The sequence below is a fragment of the Oncorhynchus kisutch genome, linkage group LG6, assembly GCF_002021735.2.
Source record: "Oncorhynchus kisutch isolate 150728-3 linkage group LG6, Okis_V2, whole genome shotgun sequence".
NCBI classification, from domain to species: Eukaryota; Metazoa; Chordata; class Actinopteri; order Salmoniformes; family Salmonidae; genus Oncorhynchus; species Oncorhynchus kisutch.
Window position 1 is genome coordinate 65,071,683 of NC_034179.2, and position 20,586 is coordinate 65,092,268.

The 20,586-nt window shown below is 42.3% G+C and overlaps 1 protein-coding gene across 1 annotated transcript in view; it reads left to right on the top strand.

The window, feature by feature from the left end:
- Positions 1–20,586, top strand: part of LOC109892213 (corticotropin-releasing factor receptor 1-like) — a 153,062-nt gene that overhangs the window by 94,135 nt on the left and 38,341 nt on the right. Inside the window, exons 6-7 of the mRNA XM_020484648.2 lie at positions 1,161–1,267; positions 19,791–19,911. Coding sequence (XP_020340237.1) covers positions 1,161–1,267; positions 19,791–19,911 — 228 coding nt within the window. The remainder of the gene's footprint in view (positions 1–1,160; positions 1,268–19,790; positions 19,912–20,586) is intronic.

A 20,586-nucleotide genomic window follows, 5' to 3' on the forward strand; every position in this document is an offset into this window, starting at 1 on the left:
AGCAAATGTAAAAAACTGTAAACTGGTTTTAGAGATAATTAATTTATGTGACTTTTATAGATCCTTTGCAAAGTCTGCTGTACATGATGACCTCATGACCGCAGGCTGTAATGCATGAACTATTGACATATGTAAAGACCACATAATCAAAGATAATTGTATTTGTCACATGCGCCGAGTACAACAGGTGTAGACTTTTCTGTGAAAAGCTTACTTACGAACCCTTTCCCAATGCAGATATTTAAAATAAGAAACATTTGCTAAATAGCAAAAAGGAAATATTAACTTGAATAATTACAACGAGGCTATATACAAGGAATACAGGTACCGAGTTAGGGTTACGTGCAGGGGTATGAGCTAGTTGAGGTATTTTAGGTTATATGTAGGTAGGAGTAAAAGTGACTAGGCTATCGGGATAGATAACAGAGTAGCAGCAGCGTACTATATGTGAAGAGTGTGTGTGTGTGTGTGTGTGTGTGTGTCTGTGTGTGTGTGTGTGTGTGTGTGTGTGTGTGTGTGTGTGTGTGTGTGTGTGTGTGTGTGTGTGTGTGTGTTGGAATGTCAGTGCAGTATGTGTGAGTGTGTGGGTAGAGTCCAGTGAGGGTGCATAGAGCCTGTGCAAGAGAGTCTGTGCAAAAAGAAGGGGATCAATGCAAATAGTCCAGGTAGCCATTTGATTAATTGTTTAGCAGTCTTAATGGCTTGGGAGTAAAAGCTGTTTAGGAGCCTTTTGGTCCTAGACTTGGCGCTCCGGTACCACTTGCTGTGCGGTAGCAGAAAGAACAGTTTATCACTTGGGTGGCTGGACTCTTATAACATTTTTACGGCCTTCCTCTGACACTGCCTGGCATAGAGGTCCTGGATGGCAGGAAGCTCGGCCCCATGATGTACTCGGGACATACGCGCTACCCTCTGCAGTGCCTTATAGTCGGATGCCAAGCAATTGCCATAATACGATTCATAGATGATACATTCTGCACTGTTTCTAACAGTAGGCAATACAAAAGTGCACTCTCTCTCTCATGAAGTTATTAGCTATCTTATATTAACTTTGACAATGACGAACACTGCCAAGTATAGATTTGTGTGTCCACACTATTGTTTGCATATTACTGTATTTTTTGGCGTATTATCTGGCTTTTTTTCCCTCCTTTCTGCAGAAAAAGAGCAAGCTGCACTACCACATAGCGGTGATCATAAACTACATGGGACATTGTATCTCTCTGGCAGCCCTGCTGGTGGCCTTCATCCTCTTTATGAGGCTGAGGTGAGTAACACTGTCCTCCTCCTACTGTCATTCCTCCATCATATCCAACACATCACATAACAGAAACAGATAATAACACGACACCCGCCTGTCACGTTCCTATGTTCTGATGTCACACCCACACAACCCCATAGCCTTGGTTACGGCTAAGTGTTTCATACTCAATCCAATACAACATGAAACAGTACAGTATGAAACCGAGAAGAAAATACCATTATTCCATAGTTCATAATACTCTATAATAATCCTGCCAAGATTCATGTTATTTAATGGCTCAGTAGACAGGATCCACGTTCTTGTGCTCGATACTTGTCACTCACAGGCCCGGCCCTCAACCCTGCAGTGCATGCTCTGTCATGACCCATCAATGTCTAAATTGATTTTCTGACTCATGACAAGGTTGGATGAATGAGGTGGTGAATGTAATGCAGCGCTGGTTTGACCTAGGTGTAATGCAGCCTTGTTCGGTTTTGTCCAGCATATTAGTGAAGTGTGTCCTGCTGGAGTGGCGTTTATTATTCAAATACATTCACACACACAGGCACGCACGCACGAACACACGAACACACGCACACACACGGACAAATCCACTCTGAGACTCAAACACATGTTCACACAAGCGCAGTCTTGTTTTGTGAGTTTCATTCTGGACTCCCAGGGCCCACCCTATGGGCAAAAACTGGTTGAGTCAACGTTGTTTCCACATCATTTCAACCCAAAAAATGTGATGACGTTGAATCAACGTGGGAAAATGATTGGATTTGAAAAAAGTCATCAACGTAAGGAAATTGTTTTTACCTCAATCCAATGACAATGACATGGTGATTTATATTTTTTTTATTTCACATTAATTTCATGTTAGTTGACAACTCAACCAAATGTAAACCAAAACTAGATGCTGAAATTATGTCTGTTTGGGAAGGTGTTGACCAGTGAAGGCGCTGTGCGGTGGTGAAGGCAGTGATACGTGACAAACACCATGCCACTAACAACACAACATGTCAGTCAGCCAAAAACCACGCATGTCTGTGTTTTCTCAAAGGCCACACCAACACAGATTATCTGGACTCTGAGATTAAACATATAGTGTAAGAGAATGTTTAGAACAGATTATCCTGGATTAATCTGCTCCGATTAATGTCAGCAAGATACTGTCTCACTGCTTCAATTGCTCCAATCATCAAGAAGTCTCATTTGAGTTGAGACAACAGAAGAAGATTGTTTAGGCTCACTCAATCTGGTTAACACAGTTACATCTTCGACATCAGTGCCCTGTTTATTAACCTCTGACCATCTCAGCTGATATGGAGAGTGGTGTGTGATAAAGCTATTGGGATTGGTCGTACTGTATGTATGTAGAGAATAGAGGACAGGAAAATCTAAAGTTGTGAAGTAGCAGACAGGCCGGCCTGCGCTGGTCTACTGTTTACTTCCTAAACTGAAATGAAACAGCTAGCAGGAACAGATGGACACACACATACATACACACACACACCCTGAGACTTCATTACTCCTTCTCCGCACATGGGCTGAACTCGCTGAAATCACGGCCTGTTTTATCTTTTCATTTGATCTGGCTGTGATAAAGCTGTCCTTTTTAATATTTCATACACACACACAACAACACAAAAGGTTGGCTCTAAAGCCCCTCTGGCTACTTCACGTGTATAGACCTCTCACAGGAGAATGGTAGCTGTGTGAGTCATACATTGTACGTACTGTAACGGCAGAAGAAAAGTCCCTGAAAGGAGTACTTTCTCATTCACATGCCTCGTTTTGAGAGATTATAGGCCTTCAATGTCTTTTGGCATAAAATCGAAAGTCAAAAGGTGCGTTTTTCTCTTTTATATATCCTCCTTTTATATCCCCTCTAATCTGCTCTTTGATTACAAAATCGATAATACAATTTGAAGGATTATCAGATTACGGAGATGAATCAAAATAGCTTCACTGCCTGAATGCATTGTACAGTTGAAAAACAATGCACATCATTGTCACTCCTGAGTGTATGCGCTCTTCTTTGATCGGGTAATGCTTTGCTGTACAGTATCAGTGCATTCAATGCATGCGGATTGTTTGGGTAGCTCGGCCAAGGAAACCACTTTTAAGAGGTTTAGTGTCTGCACATAAGCTTCGGTTACACTTTGTTTGGGTAGTCCTAAACCTCCTATTCAAACTCAGTGAACACCCCAGGCCTGGTTTAGTGTGCGGACACGTTTAGATTGAATGACTTGAGGTTATTTTCAGTCTGGGAACACAACGGTAAGAAGAGGGTAAACACATTGCTATGCCTACTTGTTCAAGCCCCACTGAGTTAAGGCACCCAATGCACTGTGAACGGTATTGCCGAGTTTGAGTTGTAGACAAAGCATCCATGGAAGAATACTTCTGCTTCACCCTTCCTTTCATTCACACTTGCTGACATCTGGTAAGATACTGCCGAGCACTGAAACATACAGACGCATAAAGTGTAAAAGAGGTAAAGGTGCTTTTGTATGGGATACTTCAGCTGACATGTATCGAATTGTGTTGAATTGGACGGACCTAAATTACTTTCGTGTTATACCCATGTGGATATTTCTCGTGCACAAGTTTTGTAATTGCCACCACTTGGAAACTTTGTACACAACTTCATGATTCGTCAATTATTTTAACACTTAAGTGATTACGAAAGAGGAAAAGATTTATCAGGGAAACAACGACTTTAGATCATTGACTTTCCACTGATCCCTGAACTAGGAGGACCTGGCGGATTCTATTCCCGTCCATACTGACGTAGCAGCAGGAGGAAGAGACAGGGGATGTAGAGGATAGGAGGCTACAGACCTCAGAGACACATGGTCTCAGTGTGAAGTGATGGCCCCTGGCCAGCTTTCCTCAGCTCCCCAGTGAACTGAGAAACGCACCGACAGCGAACATACCCAGGACCCCAGCACTGCACTGGCAGGGTGTTACCAACGCAGTGATATGCCATTTGGACTGTGAAACACACCGGGGGGAATCTGCGTCAGTGGAAAAGGACAAGCAGAGCAGCACTGCTGTTATCCACTAATGGAAAACCCCCTGTTGTGAAAACGACAGAGGCATTATTCACGTAGCTAACCAGTATCTTTGCCTGATCTATCCCCCCTCATTTTGTTAACAGGTAAAGGAGCAGGCGCTTATACAACCGGGTCTCAGAGCATTTCGTATTATTTTGTATGTAAATCCGAGGACTCCATTTTTCAAATCAAATTGTATTAGTCACATGCGCCGAATACAACAGTGAAATGCTTATGATATTCTAAGTTTCGTATAGTATGTATTAATTTGTGGATGTCCATCGCATATTTCGTATGATATGTTATGAATTACAATTTGTATTATATGTTATGAATAAGCTAACTGTATGATATGTTAACAATTCTAGCTAGGTGGCTAATGTTAGCTAGCTCACTAACATTAGCTAGGCTAGGGGTTCAAATCAAATGTATTAGTCACATGTTCCGAATACAGCAGTGAAATGCTTACTTATGAGCCCCCAACCAACAATGCTGTTTCAAAAAATATGGACAAGAATAAGAGATTAAAGAGCAGCAGTAAAACAACAATAACGAGACTATATACAGGAGGGTACCAGTACAGAGTTAATGTGAGGGGGCACCGATTAGTTGAGGTAGTATGTACATGTAGGTAGAGTTATTGAAGTGGCTATGCATGGAATGACAACAACAGAAAGTAGCAGTGGTGTAAAGAGGGTGAGGTGGGGTGGGGAGGCAATGCAAATAGTCTGGGTAGCCAATTGATTAGATATTCAGGAGTCTTATGGCTTGGGGGTAGAAGCTGTTTAGAAGTCTCTTGGACCTAGACTTGGCGCTCCGGTACCGCTTGCCATACGGTAGCAGAGAGAACATTCTATGACAAGGCTGGAGTCTTCAACAATTTTTAGGGCCTCCTCTGACACCACCTGGTATAGAGGTCCTGGATGGCAGGAAGCATGGCCCCAGTGATGTGCCTCTTCATCCTGCTGCTTAGGCCGAGCAGTTGCCATACCAGGCAGTGATGCAACCAGATGCTCTCAATGGTGCAGCTGTAGAACCTTTTGAGGATCTGAGGACCCATGATAGATAGGGTTAGGGTTAAATTTAGGAGTTAAGTTAAAGAGTTAAACTAGGGTTAACGGTTATGGGAAGGGTTAGGGGAAGGGTTCGCTAACATGCTAAGTAGTTGCAAAGTAGCAAAATGCTTCTAATTAGCCAAAATGCTCAAGTTATCTGTGATCATTTCTGAACTCGCAACCTTTGAGTAGCTAGACATTCCCGTTATATGCCTACCCATCCACCCCGACCAGCCACCTTCCTTTTGTTTTTGCCTTAGGTAAACATCTGTCTTATGTAACAAAACGTAACATATCATACTAAATGGAGTGTCTCAGATTTATGTACAGAATAATACGAAATGCTCTGAGACCAGGTTGGTTTGCAGCACAATACCCATGATGCTGTCCAAGTTTGTTCACAGTGGGGAGGGGGTTTAAAGCATGAAACGGGAAATGCTGATGCTTTCAAGAATGTGCATAGTGAAGATACAGGACTCCCTGGGGACAGGGATATTAACCAAGAGATAAGCCAGTAAGATGAGAGGAACTGTGGTGATGTGGGAAGGGGTTTGCTGTCAACCCTACTGTACCACTAGGCCCTTGAGATGTAGTAAAGATCCACTCAGCACAGTGCCCTGGGCTGTACAGCAGCACAAACTCCCTCAAAACTGTGATACTATTCATGTAATAAAGTGTAAGACATAAGCCAGTGTTCTCACTTGGAACAAACGTGGCGGAACTTTGGATCCCAAAGCAGCTGCTCGCCCACTTTCAGAGCACGCATTCTAGCGTGACGGCTGGAGTGGTGCCTGTCAGTGATTGTCACAGCTCACCTGGCACTGGCTGGCATCGACGCATCAGACGAAAAGCTGTCTAGCCTAGTGCCAGCCAATGTTTCACCTTGGCCTTATTTGTTATTAACTTTGCTTGAGCCCTCTTCATTAGAGTCCGTTTTGCAGAGTTCCCGTTCAAACATGTTGTTAAAGACCTTTGTTGCCAAGGTACCGAACATGAACTTAACATCAGCATTGAATCAAGCTGCAAATCATTGATAGAAATACAGCACCCTGTTGAAAGGGACATTCTGCTACCAAAAAGGAAAAGGAAAGCAAAAAGCTGCAGAGATACTGTACCACAACACTTCTACCCAACTTAGAGATGTCCTCATTGTAAACCAAGGCACTTTTCCGGTTACTTAAAGGGAACGATTACAGGCTTGTTTTAACAGCGATGTGGCATGTTTTTTTCCTGGAGTGGGGTCCCTGATCCTGCTTTCTTTTTTACAAGAGCCCAGAGCTCAGAAATATGAAACAGAGCCTTCAGCCCACTGCTGGTTAGTGCTTCAAAGGGCTTCCTGATGTAGCCAATGGCACTATGTTCAGTCTTTATTTGGTTTAATGCATCTTAGCCACGTGTCTGTCTAATTTCACTTTGCTTCACTAACGACTTTTTAAACTAATTCTACCCTGACCAAAGTACTAATTACATAGTTTAGGACTTCAAACTGTAGCACCTTCCAAAAGTGTAATGAATGTTGCATACCAACTACGTCAAGGACAAATCTGATGGCCAGAGAAGGGGAGAGGCTGAGGAGATTGAACTCATGCCCTTAATCCTTACAACTCCATAAAGAGACTTCTTGATGATTGGGGTGATGGGAGTAATTTATGACAACCTTCAAGGCATTCTGGAACAACATGGGACCATTGATTATGCTACTTTGCTTCAATGCCCAAGTACTCTCTAACCTTGACGACGAGGTAGTTTTAGTCATCGAGTCATTATAGAGAGACCCGGTGACTCATCTAAGGCAAGGCATTATCTTGATGGGTAACCTGTACTCACACACACAGACATACACACACACACACACACACACACAACTCTCACACACAACTCACAGATGCAATTTCCATTCCCCACACACACTCCAGCGTTACATCCTCCTGAAAAGGTCAAGTCAAATAGCCTGCAGTTGAGCAAGCAGATGCACTAACCAGTCACACAGATAGCTGACTTGACTCTAGTGTAAACACGTGATGTTTGTTCATCAACGTATTTGACGTTGGGGGATGAAATAATACTTATTAATGGCTCAACAGACCCCATTTCTGCGATCTGGGTTAATGGTGTATAATGTAATATACATGAATAGAAATTGACTGAAAGAACCAGTCAATTCTCGTTTATACTGATTCAGAATCACTTTATCTGGTAATGCACAATGGCAGAAGTGTGGTATATCAAAAAGGACATAATTCTTCTTCTTATTTATTTTTTACCAAGGCTGGAACTTGCTCTAAGCCTAAATAAAAAAAACAAGGAAGGGATGACTCCCTGTGTCTCTCTACTGAGTAAACTGAACTCACATGTTCATCATCTCATTCTGCTAGAAGTTAGTGATTCAGAGAATCTCTGACCTTTAATTATTGGATTTCTGCCACACAACACACAAGGGAATAGTTAGCCCAGATATGATATTTTTATATATTAATAATACAAACCCAAGCTGGGGCCTCGGTTGACATTTTCGGCTGCCCATGAGACCTGCACATGTGTGGTGGTGTTGTTTACCCGTGTGTGCCTGCTCTGGGAGGCAGGACTCTGTGGTGAGGGGTCATGGGAGGCTTCAGCTTGACCTGGTGGTGTCTTCAAACGGCTTGTTGCAGTGGAAGCCCCTTCATAGTTCAACAGCAGGTGACTGCTACTCAAACTCAAAAATGAAAATGTCATTGAGCTTTACAAAGTACTAAGTTACGCCTCACATGCAAACTTACAGTAAACTTAAGTAAAAAGTAGTTATTTTACTATTTATATTTGTGACACATTTTACTTTTACTTCACAACATTCCTAAAGTAAATAATGTCCTTTTTAATCCATACATTTTCCCTGACACCCAAAAGTATTCGTTACATTTGAATGCTTGGAAAATGGTCCAATTCACACACTTATCAAGAGAACATCCCTGGTAAACCCTACTGCTTCTGACCAAACACAAATGCTTTGTTGTAAATTTCTGTCTAAGTGTTGGAGTGTGCTGCTGGCGATCCGTAAATGTAAAAAACCAGAAAATCATGCCGTCTGGTTTGCTTAGTATAAGGATTTTGAAATGTTTTATACTTTTACTTTTGATACTTACGTATATTTTAGCAATTACATTTACAATTGATACTTAATTATATTTCAAATGAAATACGTTTAGACTTTTACTCAAGTAGTGTTTTACTTGGTAACTTTCACTATTACTTGAGTCATTTTCTATTACGGTATGTTTACTTTTACTTAAGAATGACAATTGGGTACCTTTTCCACCACTGCAAAGTTACATATATAAACACACACACACACACACACACACACGCACGCACGCACGCACGCACGCACGCACGCACGCACGCACGCACGCACGCACGCACGCACGCACGCACGCACGCACACACACACACACACGCACACACACACACACACACACACACACACACACACACACACACACACACACACACCACACACACACACACACACACACACACACACACACACACACACACACACGAACTTGGGTTCCCTATTGATTACTATTACCACAACAAACAGGAAATTATTAGGGGATTCCAGTGCACCCAGAAATCTATTTGAACCATTTCAAAATCAGAACTTTAACCAAGAAGGTACATCGATGACAATGTATTATTCAAGGGCGCTTGTTCCTAGTATTGTATTAGAGTAGTAGACGATACAGAATAGAATGAACGAGAATGTGACATCCCATAGAACATGTCAAAAATAGAACACAGTCTAGAACAGAACATCCCTAATGAGTTCTAGGTGGGAATACATATGTAGCCACTGCATGTTGTGGATGTTGATATGCATAATATCCTGTTCAGGTAAACCGCTTCAGATATACTGTACATGGTACTTAGCTCAGCTGCAGCCTCATTGGTGTGGTTTGAACCTCATTTTCTGGTAGGACTGCTCTGGGATTGAATGGTCTTGGTTTTACCACACTTGTGGCCATGCCCCCATATTTACCCAGCCCAGTGTGGCTTTAAACACTGCACTGTGCCACAGTCTCATTTAACTTCTTGTGAAGTAATCTGTTATTCTGCAGATCTCTGCTGCTCAGCTATGCTTGGTGGTTAGAGTCTGGATGCTGGAGTTGAAAGTAAGAATGAGAAGTGTGTCCGATTTTGACAAGGTTCTGTTGCCAGAGATTTGAACTTGGACTGAGCCCAGAGAACAGAAAGCAAGTGTGTGTGTGTGTGTGTGCGTAACTTGGTCTCAGGGAAATTTGTTTTATTCTGTGACACTCCATTTAGTAATATATGTTACATTGTGTTAAATTACATTATGAATGGAATAGCAGTCGTAAAATATCATATGAATTAGAGGACATATAGCAGGGTTCCCCACTGTTGCCCCGCTGGGTTTTTTATTATGGCCCCCCCAAGTATATATAAAAAAATATATATATATATATATATTAGAATTTGCATTGTTGGACATAAAAGACTGTAAAAACACCAGCAAGTCTGCTCAATTGGATGATGTCATAGGTCTTGGAAGGGTCTTGGAAGTCATGTAGTATTATACACATTTCTCTCAAATCAGGTTGCTTGTTGCGTCTTAACAACAAAGGAGAATTCCGGGGAGAATTTACGTTGGTGGTTAGGTGAACTAACTACAAAGGTTCGGATCGTGTACATTAAAGGTTGGGGGAACTAAAGCGACAAAGGTTAGGTGAATTTACATAGAAGGATAGTTGAATTGGGTTAAGTTTAGAAAGAGGGTTCGTGGAAGGGTTAGCTAAAATACTACAGTTTTTCATGTTCTCAATAGAGATAGATAGAGTGTGTGTCCCAAATGGCCCCGTATTCCCTATATAGTGCACTACTTTTGACCAGACCCCTAGTCAAAAGTAGTGCACTATAAAGGGAATAGGGTGCCAATTAGGACGCAGGCAGAACCTTGGAACCTCAGTCCCTCCCCTGAAGACATCTCGCCAGTGTCCATCTTTGGCGGTCATGTCATGTCAACTCTATTGATGCGTGATGACATCAACCCACAGACAGAGAGGGAGACTGCCTCCTATAGTGAGGTTGGAGGGCATTGGTTTTTAGAAACTGCCTTTGGGTAAACCAACTGGAGATGTTCTGTTCTGACCATTTTTAAAACCAAATCCTGTTTTAGAGACCCGAAACAACTGAGGTGCCTGTTTTCATTCTAGTTCATGTCGACCGCTGTAAAACTCTTGTGAAAGAGGTTTGTTAGGATTTGAGAGTGTTTTATCCTCTTGGAGGCAAAAAGGGGACTTACTGAAAATATAATATATCCCATTTAGCAGACGCTTTTAACCAGTCGTGCGTGCATATATTTGGCATACATTTAACCCTCAACCCTTGGTGTTGCAAGTGCCATGCTCTACTGACTGAGTCACACAGAATTGCTGTGAACTGAATTTTTTTTAAATATATATATTTTTAACCTCTAAAGGATCGGTGTCCAGAACTCGGGACTGTTGCGCTAACGTAGGCTAATGCGATTAGCATGAGGTTGTAAGTAACAAGAACATTTTCCAGGACATAGACATATCTGATATTGGCTGAAAGCTTAAATTCTTGTTAATCTAACTGCACTGTCCAATTTACAGTAGCTGTTACAGTGAAATAATACCATGCTATTTTTTGAGGAGAGTGCACAGTTATGAACTTGAAAATGTATTAATACACCAATTAGGCACATTTGGGCAATCTTTACCAGATCTAATGTGTTATATTCTCCTACATTAATTTCACATTTACACAAACTTCAAAATGTTTCCTTTCAAATGGTATGAAGAATATGCATATCCTTGCTACAGGCAGTTAGATTTGGGTATGTCATTTTAGGCAAAAATTGAGTTTAACTAGGCAAGTCAGTTAAAAACAAATTCTTATTTACAGTGGCGGCCTACACCGGCCAAACCCGGACGACGTTGGACCAATTGTGTGCCACCCTATGGGACTCCCATTCACGGCCTGTTGTGATGTAGCATGAAGTTACTGAAGCATCATATCCTGTTCTCCCTCGTATTGTTGTAAACCCTGTAAATTGGTCATGTGCTTATAGTCAATACTCCCCAACTGTGCGCTGGGCAGTCTGGCACATTCAAGAAACACTGCAAATAGGTTTAGGGCCCGGAGAAGAGAATCGCAATTTGAGTTTGTGTTTATTGTTCTTTTCATAATGTCGCTTCACTTTGTCCTCCTCTCTATCACTTTTCTAATAACAAAAGTTGAAATTCCCTGTGAAATTACATGAATTGTCTTATTATTCATCAAATTAAAATGAAAGGAATAATGATGAAGTTCATTTTCAGGCCAGTCTTTTGCTCTTACACAGCACGGAGCTCCATCCAAGCCCTGTATTGCATTCCTCTTCAGGGCCATTCTGTTTCCCTTTTTACATACATTGATATGCAGAGGCAAATAAATCAAAGAATCGTTTGATGCCTCTAATATCCCCATTTGTTCCTCTGAAGCCTGCACTTTAAAATAAATTAATGTGCACACTCTAACAGAATCCCTGAGGCACTTGTCTGTGGAGAGCTGTGACGACCAGGGGCGCTGCGTACAGTATGCATGTGTGCATGTGTGTGTGTGCCTTTCAAGGTGCGTTTTATATAAGATAATCCTTTTGAAAGTATGTGTGTGTCTCTGTCCATTCCTAGATAATCTGTCAACAAGAGACTGTCTACATACACTCCACAAAAAGAAACATTCTGAAACCTCAACCTCCTTAGTGTTTTGATTTCAGATTAAAAGTGACATTTCCTGTATGACACACACCAGATATTTTGGGTTTATGTGAGTGTCTGTACTTCAAATATTTGTCTTCTAGACTGCTTTTAAGTCCCTTTAATTTAATAGGATTTGATCGGTCAGCCCCCGGACTGCTCAAATGTCTACTTAATTGGAAACATAACACACGTGTATAACTCGGCATACCCACTAGCTAGAGTTAACCATACTCCAAAATATGTTCTACTGAAGAAGACCATCGCAGTCCTTGGCTGTATCCCAAATGGGACCCTATTCCCTCTTTAGCCCAATACTTTTGACCAGGGCTCATGTTCAAAATTAGTGCACGACAAAGGGAATAGAGTGCAATTTGGCTTTGAGATCTCCATGAGCTGCATCTGTAAATAGAAGTGAGGTAGATTTCTAGAGCTTCATACTTTCTTTGGCTGACAAATGAAGAGTAAGACATGTAAGGTTATGTCTGGAGGGAACTGAGCCAGTAACCCTTTACTTTTTTTGTGAATTGTTGTACTCCATCCTAACAAATGGTTTTGTCCAGCAATACGATCTCCGGGACAAGTAGGAGGATAAGGAAATATGGGTCCAGTCTCCTCTGCCTCCGGTAATTTAGTCCGGCCTGATGAAGAGAAAAGAAGAGGGGGGGGAAAGAGAGAGAAATAGAATGAGGGGGGATGACAGAAAGAGAGCGAGTGAAGAAGAGATAAAGGTTGAGGACAGAGAGAAATGGGGAAAATTTTGAAAGAGGGAGAAGGAATGAGGTGAGAGAGAGAGAGAGAGAGAGAGAGAGAGAGAGAGAGAGATTAGTGAAATTGCTTGTGAGAGTAAAATAAACAGAGGGATAGGTAGAGGACAACGTCTACATTGGCTGTACTCCAAACAGTCTCTGGTGGATTAGCCATTAATCATTTAAGAATTCAAATGTTTTTGCTTTCAGAAAGTATTCACATCCCTTTCATTTTTCACATTTTGTTGTGTAACAGGATTTAAAATGGACTAAATTTAGATTTTGTCACTGGCCTACTCACAATACCCAATCATGTCAAAGTGGAACTGTGTTTTTCGACATTTCTACAAATTAATAAAAAATGAAAAGCTGAAAAGTCTTGAGTCAATAAGCATTCAATCACTTTTAGGGCAAGACTAAATACGTTCAGGAGAAAACATTTGCTTAAGAAGTCACATAATAAGTTACATGGACTCACTCTGTATTCAATAATAGTGTCAAACTACCTCATCTCTGTACCCCACACATACTGTAAGGTCTTTAAGTCAAGCACTGAAGTTCAAACACAGATTCAACCAGAAGGACCATGGAGTTCTTCCAATGCCTTGCAAAGAAGAGCACCTATTGGTAGCTGAGTAAAAATAAAAAAGCAAACATTGTTTCAATGGCGCAGAAGGAGATGGCCGCCATTTCACGATCCCAAAACCAATTCCCAAGAAAGCCAAGGTAACGGAGCTAAACGACTTCCGCCCCGTAGCACTCACTTCCGTCATCATGAAGTGCTTTGAGAGACTAGTCAAGGACCATTTCACCTTCACCCTACCTGCCACCCTAGACCCACTCCAATTTGCTTACCGCCCCAATAGATTCACAGACGACACAATCGCAACCACACTGCACACTGCCCTAACCCATCTCTACAAGAGGAATACCTATGTAAGAATGCTGTTCATCGACTACAGCTCACTATTTAACACAATAGTACCCTCCAAACTCGTCATCAAGCTCGACTGGGTACTGGACGGGCCGCCCCCAGGTGGTGAGGGTATGCAACAACATCCCCAACCCGCTGATCCTCAACACTGGGGCCCCGCAAGGGTGCGTTCTGAGCCGTCTCCTGTACTCCCTGTTCAGCCACGACTGCGTGGCCATGCACGCCTCCAACTCAATCATCAAGTTTGCGGACGACACTACAGTGGTAGGCTTGATTACCAACAACGACGAGATGGCCTACAGGGAGGAGGTGAGGGCCCTCGGAGTGTGGTGTCAGGAAAATAACCTCACACTCAACGTCAACAAAACAAAGGAGATGATCGTGGACTTGAGGAAACAGCAGAGGGAGCACCCCCCTATCCACATCGACGGGACAGTAGTTGAGAGGGTAGTAAGTTAAGTTCCTCGGTGTACACATCACGGACAAACTGAATTTGTCCACCCACACAGACATCATGGTGAAGAAGGCTGAAGAAAGCACTCACAAACCTTTACAGATGTACAATCAAGAGCATCCTGTCGGGCTGTATCACCGCCTGGTACGACAACTGCTCCGCCCACAACCGTAAGGCTCTCCAGAGGGTAGTGAGGTCTGCACAATGCATCACCAGGGGTACACTACCTGCCCTCCAGGACACCAACACCACCCGATGTCACAGGAAGGCCATAACGATCATCAAGGACAACAACCACCCGAGCCACTGCCTGTTCACCCCGTTATCATCCAGAAGGCGAGGTCAGTACAGGTGCATCAAAGCAGGGACCGAGAGACTGAAAAACAGCTTCTATCTCAAGGCAATTAGACAGTTAAACAGCCACCACTAACATTGAGTGGCTGCTGCCAACATACTGACTCAACTCCAGCCACTTTAGTAATGTAAACATTTATCAAATGTATCACTAGCCACTTTAAACAATGCCACTTCATATAATGTTTACATACCCTACATTACTCATCTCATATGTATATACTGTACTAGATACCATCTACTGCACCTTGCCATCTTGATGTAATACATGTATCACTAGCCACTTTGAACAATGCCACTTTTATATGTTTACATACCCTACATTAGTCATCTCATGTGTATAACTGTACTAGATACCATCTACTGCATCTTGCCTATTGCTGTTCTGTACCATCACTCATTCATATATTTTTATGTACATATTCTTCATTCCTTTACACTTGTGTGTGTATAAGGTAGTTGTTGTGAAATTGTTAGATTAGATTACTCGTTGGTTATTACTGCATTGTCGAAACTACAGGCACAAGCATTTCGCTACACTCACATTAACATCTGCTAACCATGTGTATGTGACAAATAAAATGTGATTTGATTTGTGCTATTGTGTATTGAAGAAAGGCTCAAGGGGGTGAGCGTTCCGCGTCACCAATAACCAAACACGCACATAAAGCACAACTAGAATACGAATGGGGAATTTATTATGGAGCACACCTTGGGAAAGGGGGGAATTCAGTAACCAGTTCACAGCCCAGTTCTCTTTGTCCGTTCCGTTCTCCAGGGGTAATCCTAAAACTCGGGTCCTCAGCCAAATTGGTTCGGTACACAGTGGGGGTAATCAGACAGTCCAGGTCACAATGAGTAATCACACAGATCATTCTCTCTTGTCTCATACTCCATAACACAGGCTTCCTTCTCAGTCCTTTCTCTGTTTGTGCAGCCCGCTTCCTCTTTCATCCCCAAGCACTCCATGGCTTAATGACCCACAGACTTGCCTCGTTGGGGCAGAAAGTCCATATAAGGCTCAGGGGTGGAGCCAGCGGGCTGAAAGATGTCTCCCTTCAATCACCACTCCCCTCTCCCTGCCGTCTGAGTCGAGTACATCATGTGCATTCCATTTCTTCAGCAAATTCACATGGTAAATCTGGGTCAGATGCCTGTGTCCCGGCTGTCTGGCCCTATAGTTAACTTCACCCACCTTCAAGGACTTCCATTGGTCGAAAAACGTACATTCTGAGGTGTGGACCAACACCAACCCTTTGTCTCCTGGCTGGAGGTCTCTTCTTAGTGTCCCTCTGTTGTACACCCGTGCTTGGGCCTCCTGGGCTTCCAGCACGTGTTCCCGTACCAGGGGCCACAAGGTTGCCATCCAGTCTATCATGTCTTCCACGTGTTCCACCATGGCTCACATCAACACCATTATCCCAGAAACCCAAGACCCCCTCCAATATGCATACCTCCCCAACAGATCCATAGATGATGTAATCTCTATTGTACTCAACACTGCCCTTTCTCACCTGGACAAAAGGAACACCTACGTGAGAATGCTATTCATTAACTACAGCTCAGTGTTCAACACCATAGTGCCCTCAAAGCTCATCACTAAGCTAAGGACCCTGGGACTTAACACCTCCATCTACAACTGAATCCTCAACACGGGGGACCCTCAGCGGTGTGTGCTCAGTCCCCTCCTGTATTCCCTGTTCACTCATGACTGCATGACCAGGCACAACTCCAACACCAAGTTTTCAGATGACACAACAGTGATCACCGACAATGATGAGACAGCCTATAGGGAGGAGGTCAGAGACCTGGCCGTGTGGTGATGATTGTGGACTACAGGAAAAGGAGGACCAAGCATGTCCCCATTCTCATTGACGGGGCTGGTGTGGAACAGGTTGAGAGCTTCGAGTTCCTTGGTATCCACATCAACAAAGTTTCATGGTCCAAACACACTAAGACAGTCTAGAAGAGGGCACGACAAATCCTATTCCCCCTCAGGAGACTTTAAAGATTTGTCATGGGTTTTCAGTTCCTCAAAAGGTTCTACAGCTGCACCATCAAGAGTATCCAGACTGGTTGCATCACAGAATGGTATGGCAACTGCTTGTTCTCCGACCGCAAGGCACTACAGAGGGTAGTGTGTACAACCCAGTACATCACGGGGACCAAGTTTCCTGCCATCCAGGACCTCTATATCAGGCGGTGTCAGAGGAAGGCCGTAAAAATTGTCAAAGACTCCTGCCACCCTTGTCATAGACTGTTCTCTCTGCTACCGCACAGCAAACGGTACCGGAGCACCAAGTCAAGGTCCAAAAGGCTCCTTAACAGCTTCTACCACCAAGCCATACTACTCTTGAACAACTAATCAAAGGGCCACCCAGACCCCTCTTCTATGCTGCTACTCTCTATTTATAATCTATGCATTGTCCCTTTTACTCTATATACGTGTACATATTACCTCAATTACCTCAACTAACTGGTGCCCCGTACATTGACTCGGTACGGGTACCACCTGTGTATAGCCTCGCTTGTTATTTTACTTCTGCTGTTTAATTATTTGTTACTTTTATGTATTTTTTTCAATATTTTACTTTACACTTGTTTAAAAAAAATCTTAAAGCATTGTTGGTTAAGGTCTTGTAAGTAAGCATTTCACTGTAAGGTCTACACCTGTTGTATTCGACACGTGATAAATCTAATTTGATTTGATTTGAATATTCCTTTGTACATGGTGTAGTTATTAAAAGGAAAACCACCAAAAACTACATTTTGGTATTTGTTTCATTATACCATTGTTTATGCAAAATGCATCATACCAGCTGTATTTCTTTATTTTAAAAGTTGTATATCTTAAAAACTTGATTGTTATTGTTATTTGCAGAACATTTTTGGACTATATCAACAATGACAAATTACACAAATAGTAAAAACTAGTTTTTGGGTGGAATTTTCATTTCATTATACTTTGGAGGGTGTGTCAATACACCTAGTCACTTCAAAAATACAGGTGTCCTTCCTAGCTCAGTTGCCGGAGAGGAAGGAAACCGCTCAATGATTTCACAACCACTCCAATTTAGATCAGCTTAAGAGCTTAATGCCTGTTATCACAGAGAAAACTGAGAATGAATCAACAACATTGCAGTTACTCCACAATACTAACCTAAATGACTGAATGAAAATAAAGAAACATGTACAGAACAGAACATATCTCAAAACGTGCATCCTGTTTGCAACAAGGCACTAAAGTAATATTGCAAAAAATGTGGCAAAGCATTTCACTTTTTGTCCTGAATACAAAGTGTTATATTTGGGGCACATCCAGTACAACACATTACATTACATTACAACACAGTACCACTCTGCGTATTTTCAAGCACGTGGTGGCTGCATCATGTTATGGGTATGCTTGTCATCTTTACAGATTGGGGAGTTTTTCAGGATAAAAAAGGAATGGAATGGAGCTAAGTACAGGCAAAATCCCAAATAAAAACCTGGTTCAGACATAGAGATGAATTCACCTTTCAGCAGGGCAATGACTTAAAACACAAGGCCAAAAATATACACTGGAGTTGTTTACCAAGAACACAGTGAATGTTCCTGAGTTATCGAGCTACAGGTTTGACTTAAATGTGCTTGAAGAATCTACTGCAATACTTGAAAATGGTTGTCTAGAAATGATCAATGACCAATTTGAAAGAGCTTGACGAATTTTGAAAAGAACATTCAGACGAGTCTTGTGAGGCATGTGGGCGTTCTAGAGCAAAAACGTGTTTGTGATGGTCTCACCTTTCCACAGAGGGATATTAGTGTGTAGCCCAAAACGTTCAGACACTACAGATAGAAGTTGGCAGATCGGTTTTACCGACTCCATACGAGTCCCAAGACGCTTGGGGGGGATCGGAGAGCAAAACGGTCTGACGAACACTCTAGCTCTGTCACCTTTCACAGATATCTGTAGGTTAAACTGATTGATCTTTATGGGGATTTCTTTATTATGCTAAATACATTTCTGTGGGGGGCTGACATTGACCCTGGGGGGTTTAAACATGTTCAACTGCTTTCATTAGCTTTTTCCTCTCACTGCCGTGAGTTTAAGACAAGGGTATAGCTATCTTGGAATGAAGTACATTTCCAAGACGAAATCCAATCCAACATTATTTTCAAGAATCTCATTTCTTCATAACTTTTTTAATGGGAAGAAACATAGGAAGAAGCTTAAGAACATTTAAAATAACATTACTGAGGACTAGCAACTTTTCGTAGTTTAAGTCTAAGCTTGAGGAAGAAAATGGCACTTACAAAGAAATGTATTCTTGAGAAGGTTGGTCCTGGATGCTTTCCTTTCCTGGTGTCTTATTACCTCCACGTTTGTACACCAATTGTGTGAATTACAACCTTGACTGATCTAATAAACCATGCATTAGCTGGTCCAATTCGATCAGTCATTCCTGTGGGTTGAAGAACCTGCTGGTCCTACTGAGGCCTGGGGAAAAGATGGATCAGCCTGCCCAACTCTACTGCTATAGGGTTTTAGGAGATTATTGTGAGGTGGTTTGCTTTGCCACTGGAGGTGGGATAAAGTGGTTAGAACAGAACAGAGAAAGTGATACACCCCCTGCTTGAGGGAACGGGCCTTGTCTAGCTCTTTAGACTTACTGTAGGGAATATGTAAATTGTGGCACACACGCACACACACACGGCCATAGTCCATGCACATGCTGTACTAATTATGAAAAACACACATCCAAACAAAACACACTCACACAAACTTCCCCACTGTCTCTTAACTTTTCCTCTTTTTATTATGGTCCCATTATCCATCATCCCATCATATGTATTACCAACATTATACTGCATAGCATGAGGAATTGGCGTGCTCGACTCAAAATGTCATAATTATACCAAAGAAGGAAAAACTGCACTCACTTTAAACACTGCAATAATTATACTACATACCACCAGCCCTTAACCTGTCTTCTGTTCTCTCCTCTACCACCAGGAGTATTACAGTGCAATGTATTGATTTAGGCATCAAGAACCTTGATACACATCTTTTTTCAAAAGATTCACAATGTGATGCATAGCATTGAAACCATGTTGCACTGTACAGTATAATGAATAGGTACTCGTGCTTACCTTTTCCTCTATTCTCCTCCCCCCCCCCCCCCCCCCCAGGAGTATCCGCTGCTTGAGGAACATCATCCACTGGAACCTGATCACAGCTTTCATCCTGAGGAACGCGACTTGGTTCGTCGTACAGCTTACCATGAACCCTGAGGTGCACGAGAGCAATGTGGTGAGTACAAGGGAGTTAATTGTACATCAATTTCAGGCCGCTTTATATGCAATATACATACAGGTAACTGCCAAAATAAAGGAAACAGCATAAAGTGTCCTAAAAGGGCGCCATCAAAAGCTGTTAGAACCGCTTCAATGTGCCTTGGCAAGTGTTCAAATCTGGTGACTGAGATGGGCAAGACATATGGTAAACATAGTTTTCATGCTCATCAAACCATTCAGTGACCACTTGTGCCCTGTGGATGGGGGCAATGTCATCAGGATATAAATTACACACCATAGACTGAAGTTGATCACTCAGAATGGCTGTGTATTTATTGCTGTTTAACTTGCCTTGCCCTCTAAGGGTTTGAGTGGACCTAAACCATTCCATGAAAATGTACCCCACACCATAACAGCTCAAACAACTCAAGTGTTTCCTTTATTTTGTCAGTTACCTGTATATAGTTTGCTGTGATACACTGTGAGGCAACACAAACACAGAAGGGCAATACATTCATGCAGATAAGGAAACACACACACACACACACACACACACATTCAAACTTTCACTTTCACTCATCCTCCTTTTTCCTCTCTCCGATCAAATTGGATTGCAATGTCACAGCTATCATTTCAAAAACATCTCCAGGGTCCGGGCGCACGCACACATACTCCGAACTACCTAACAGGC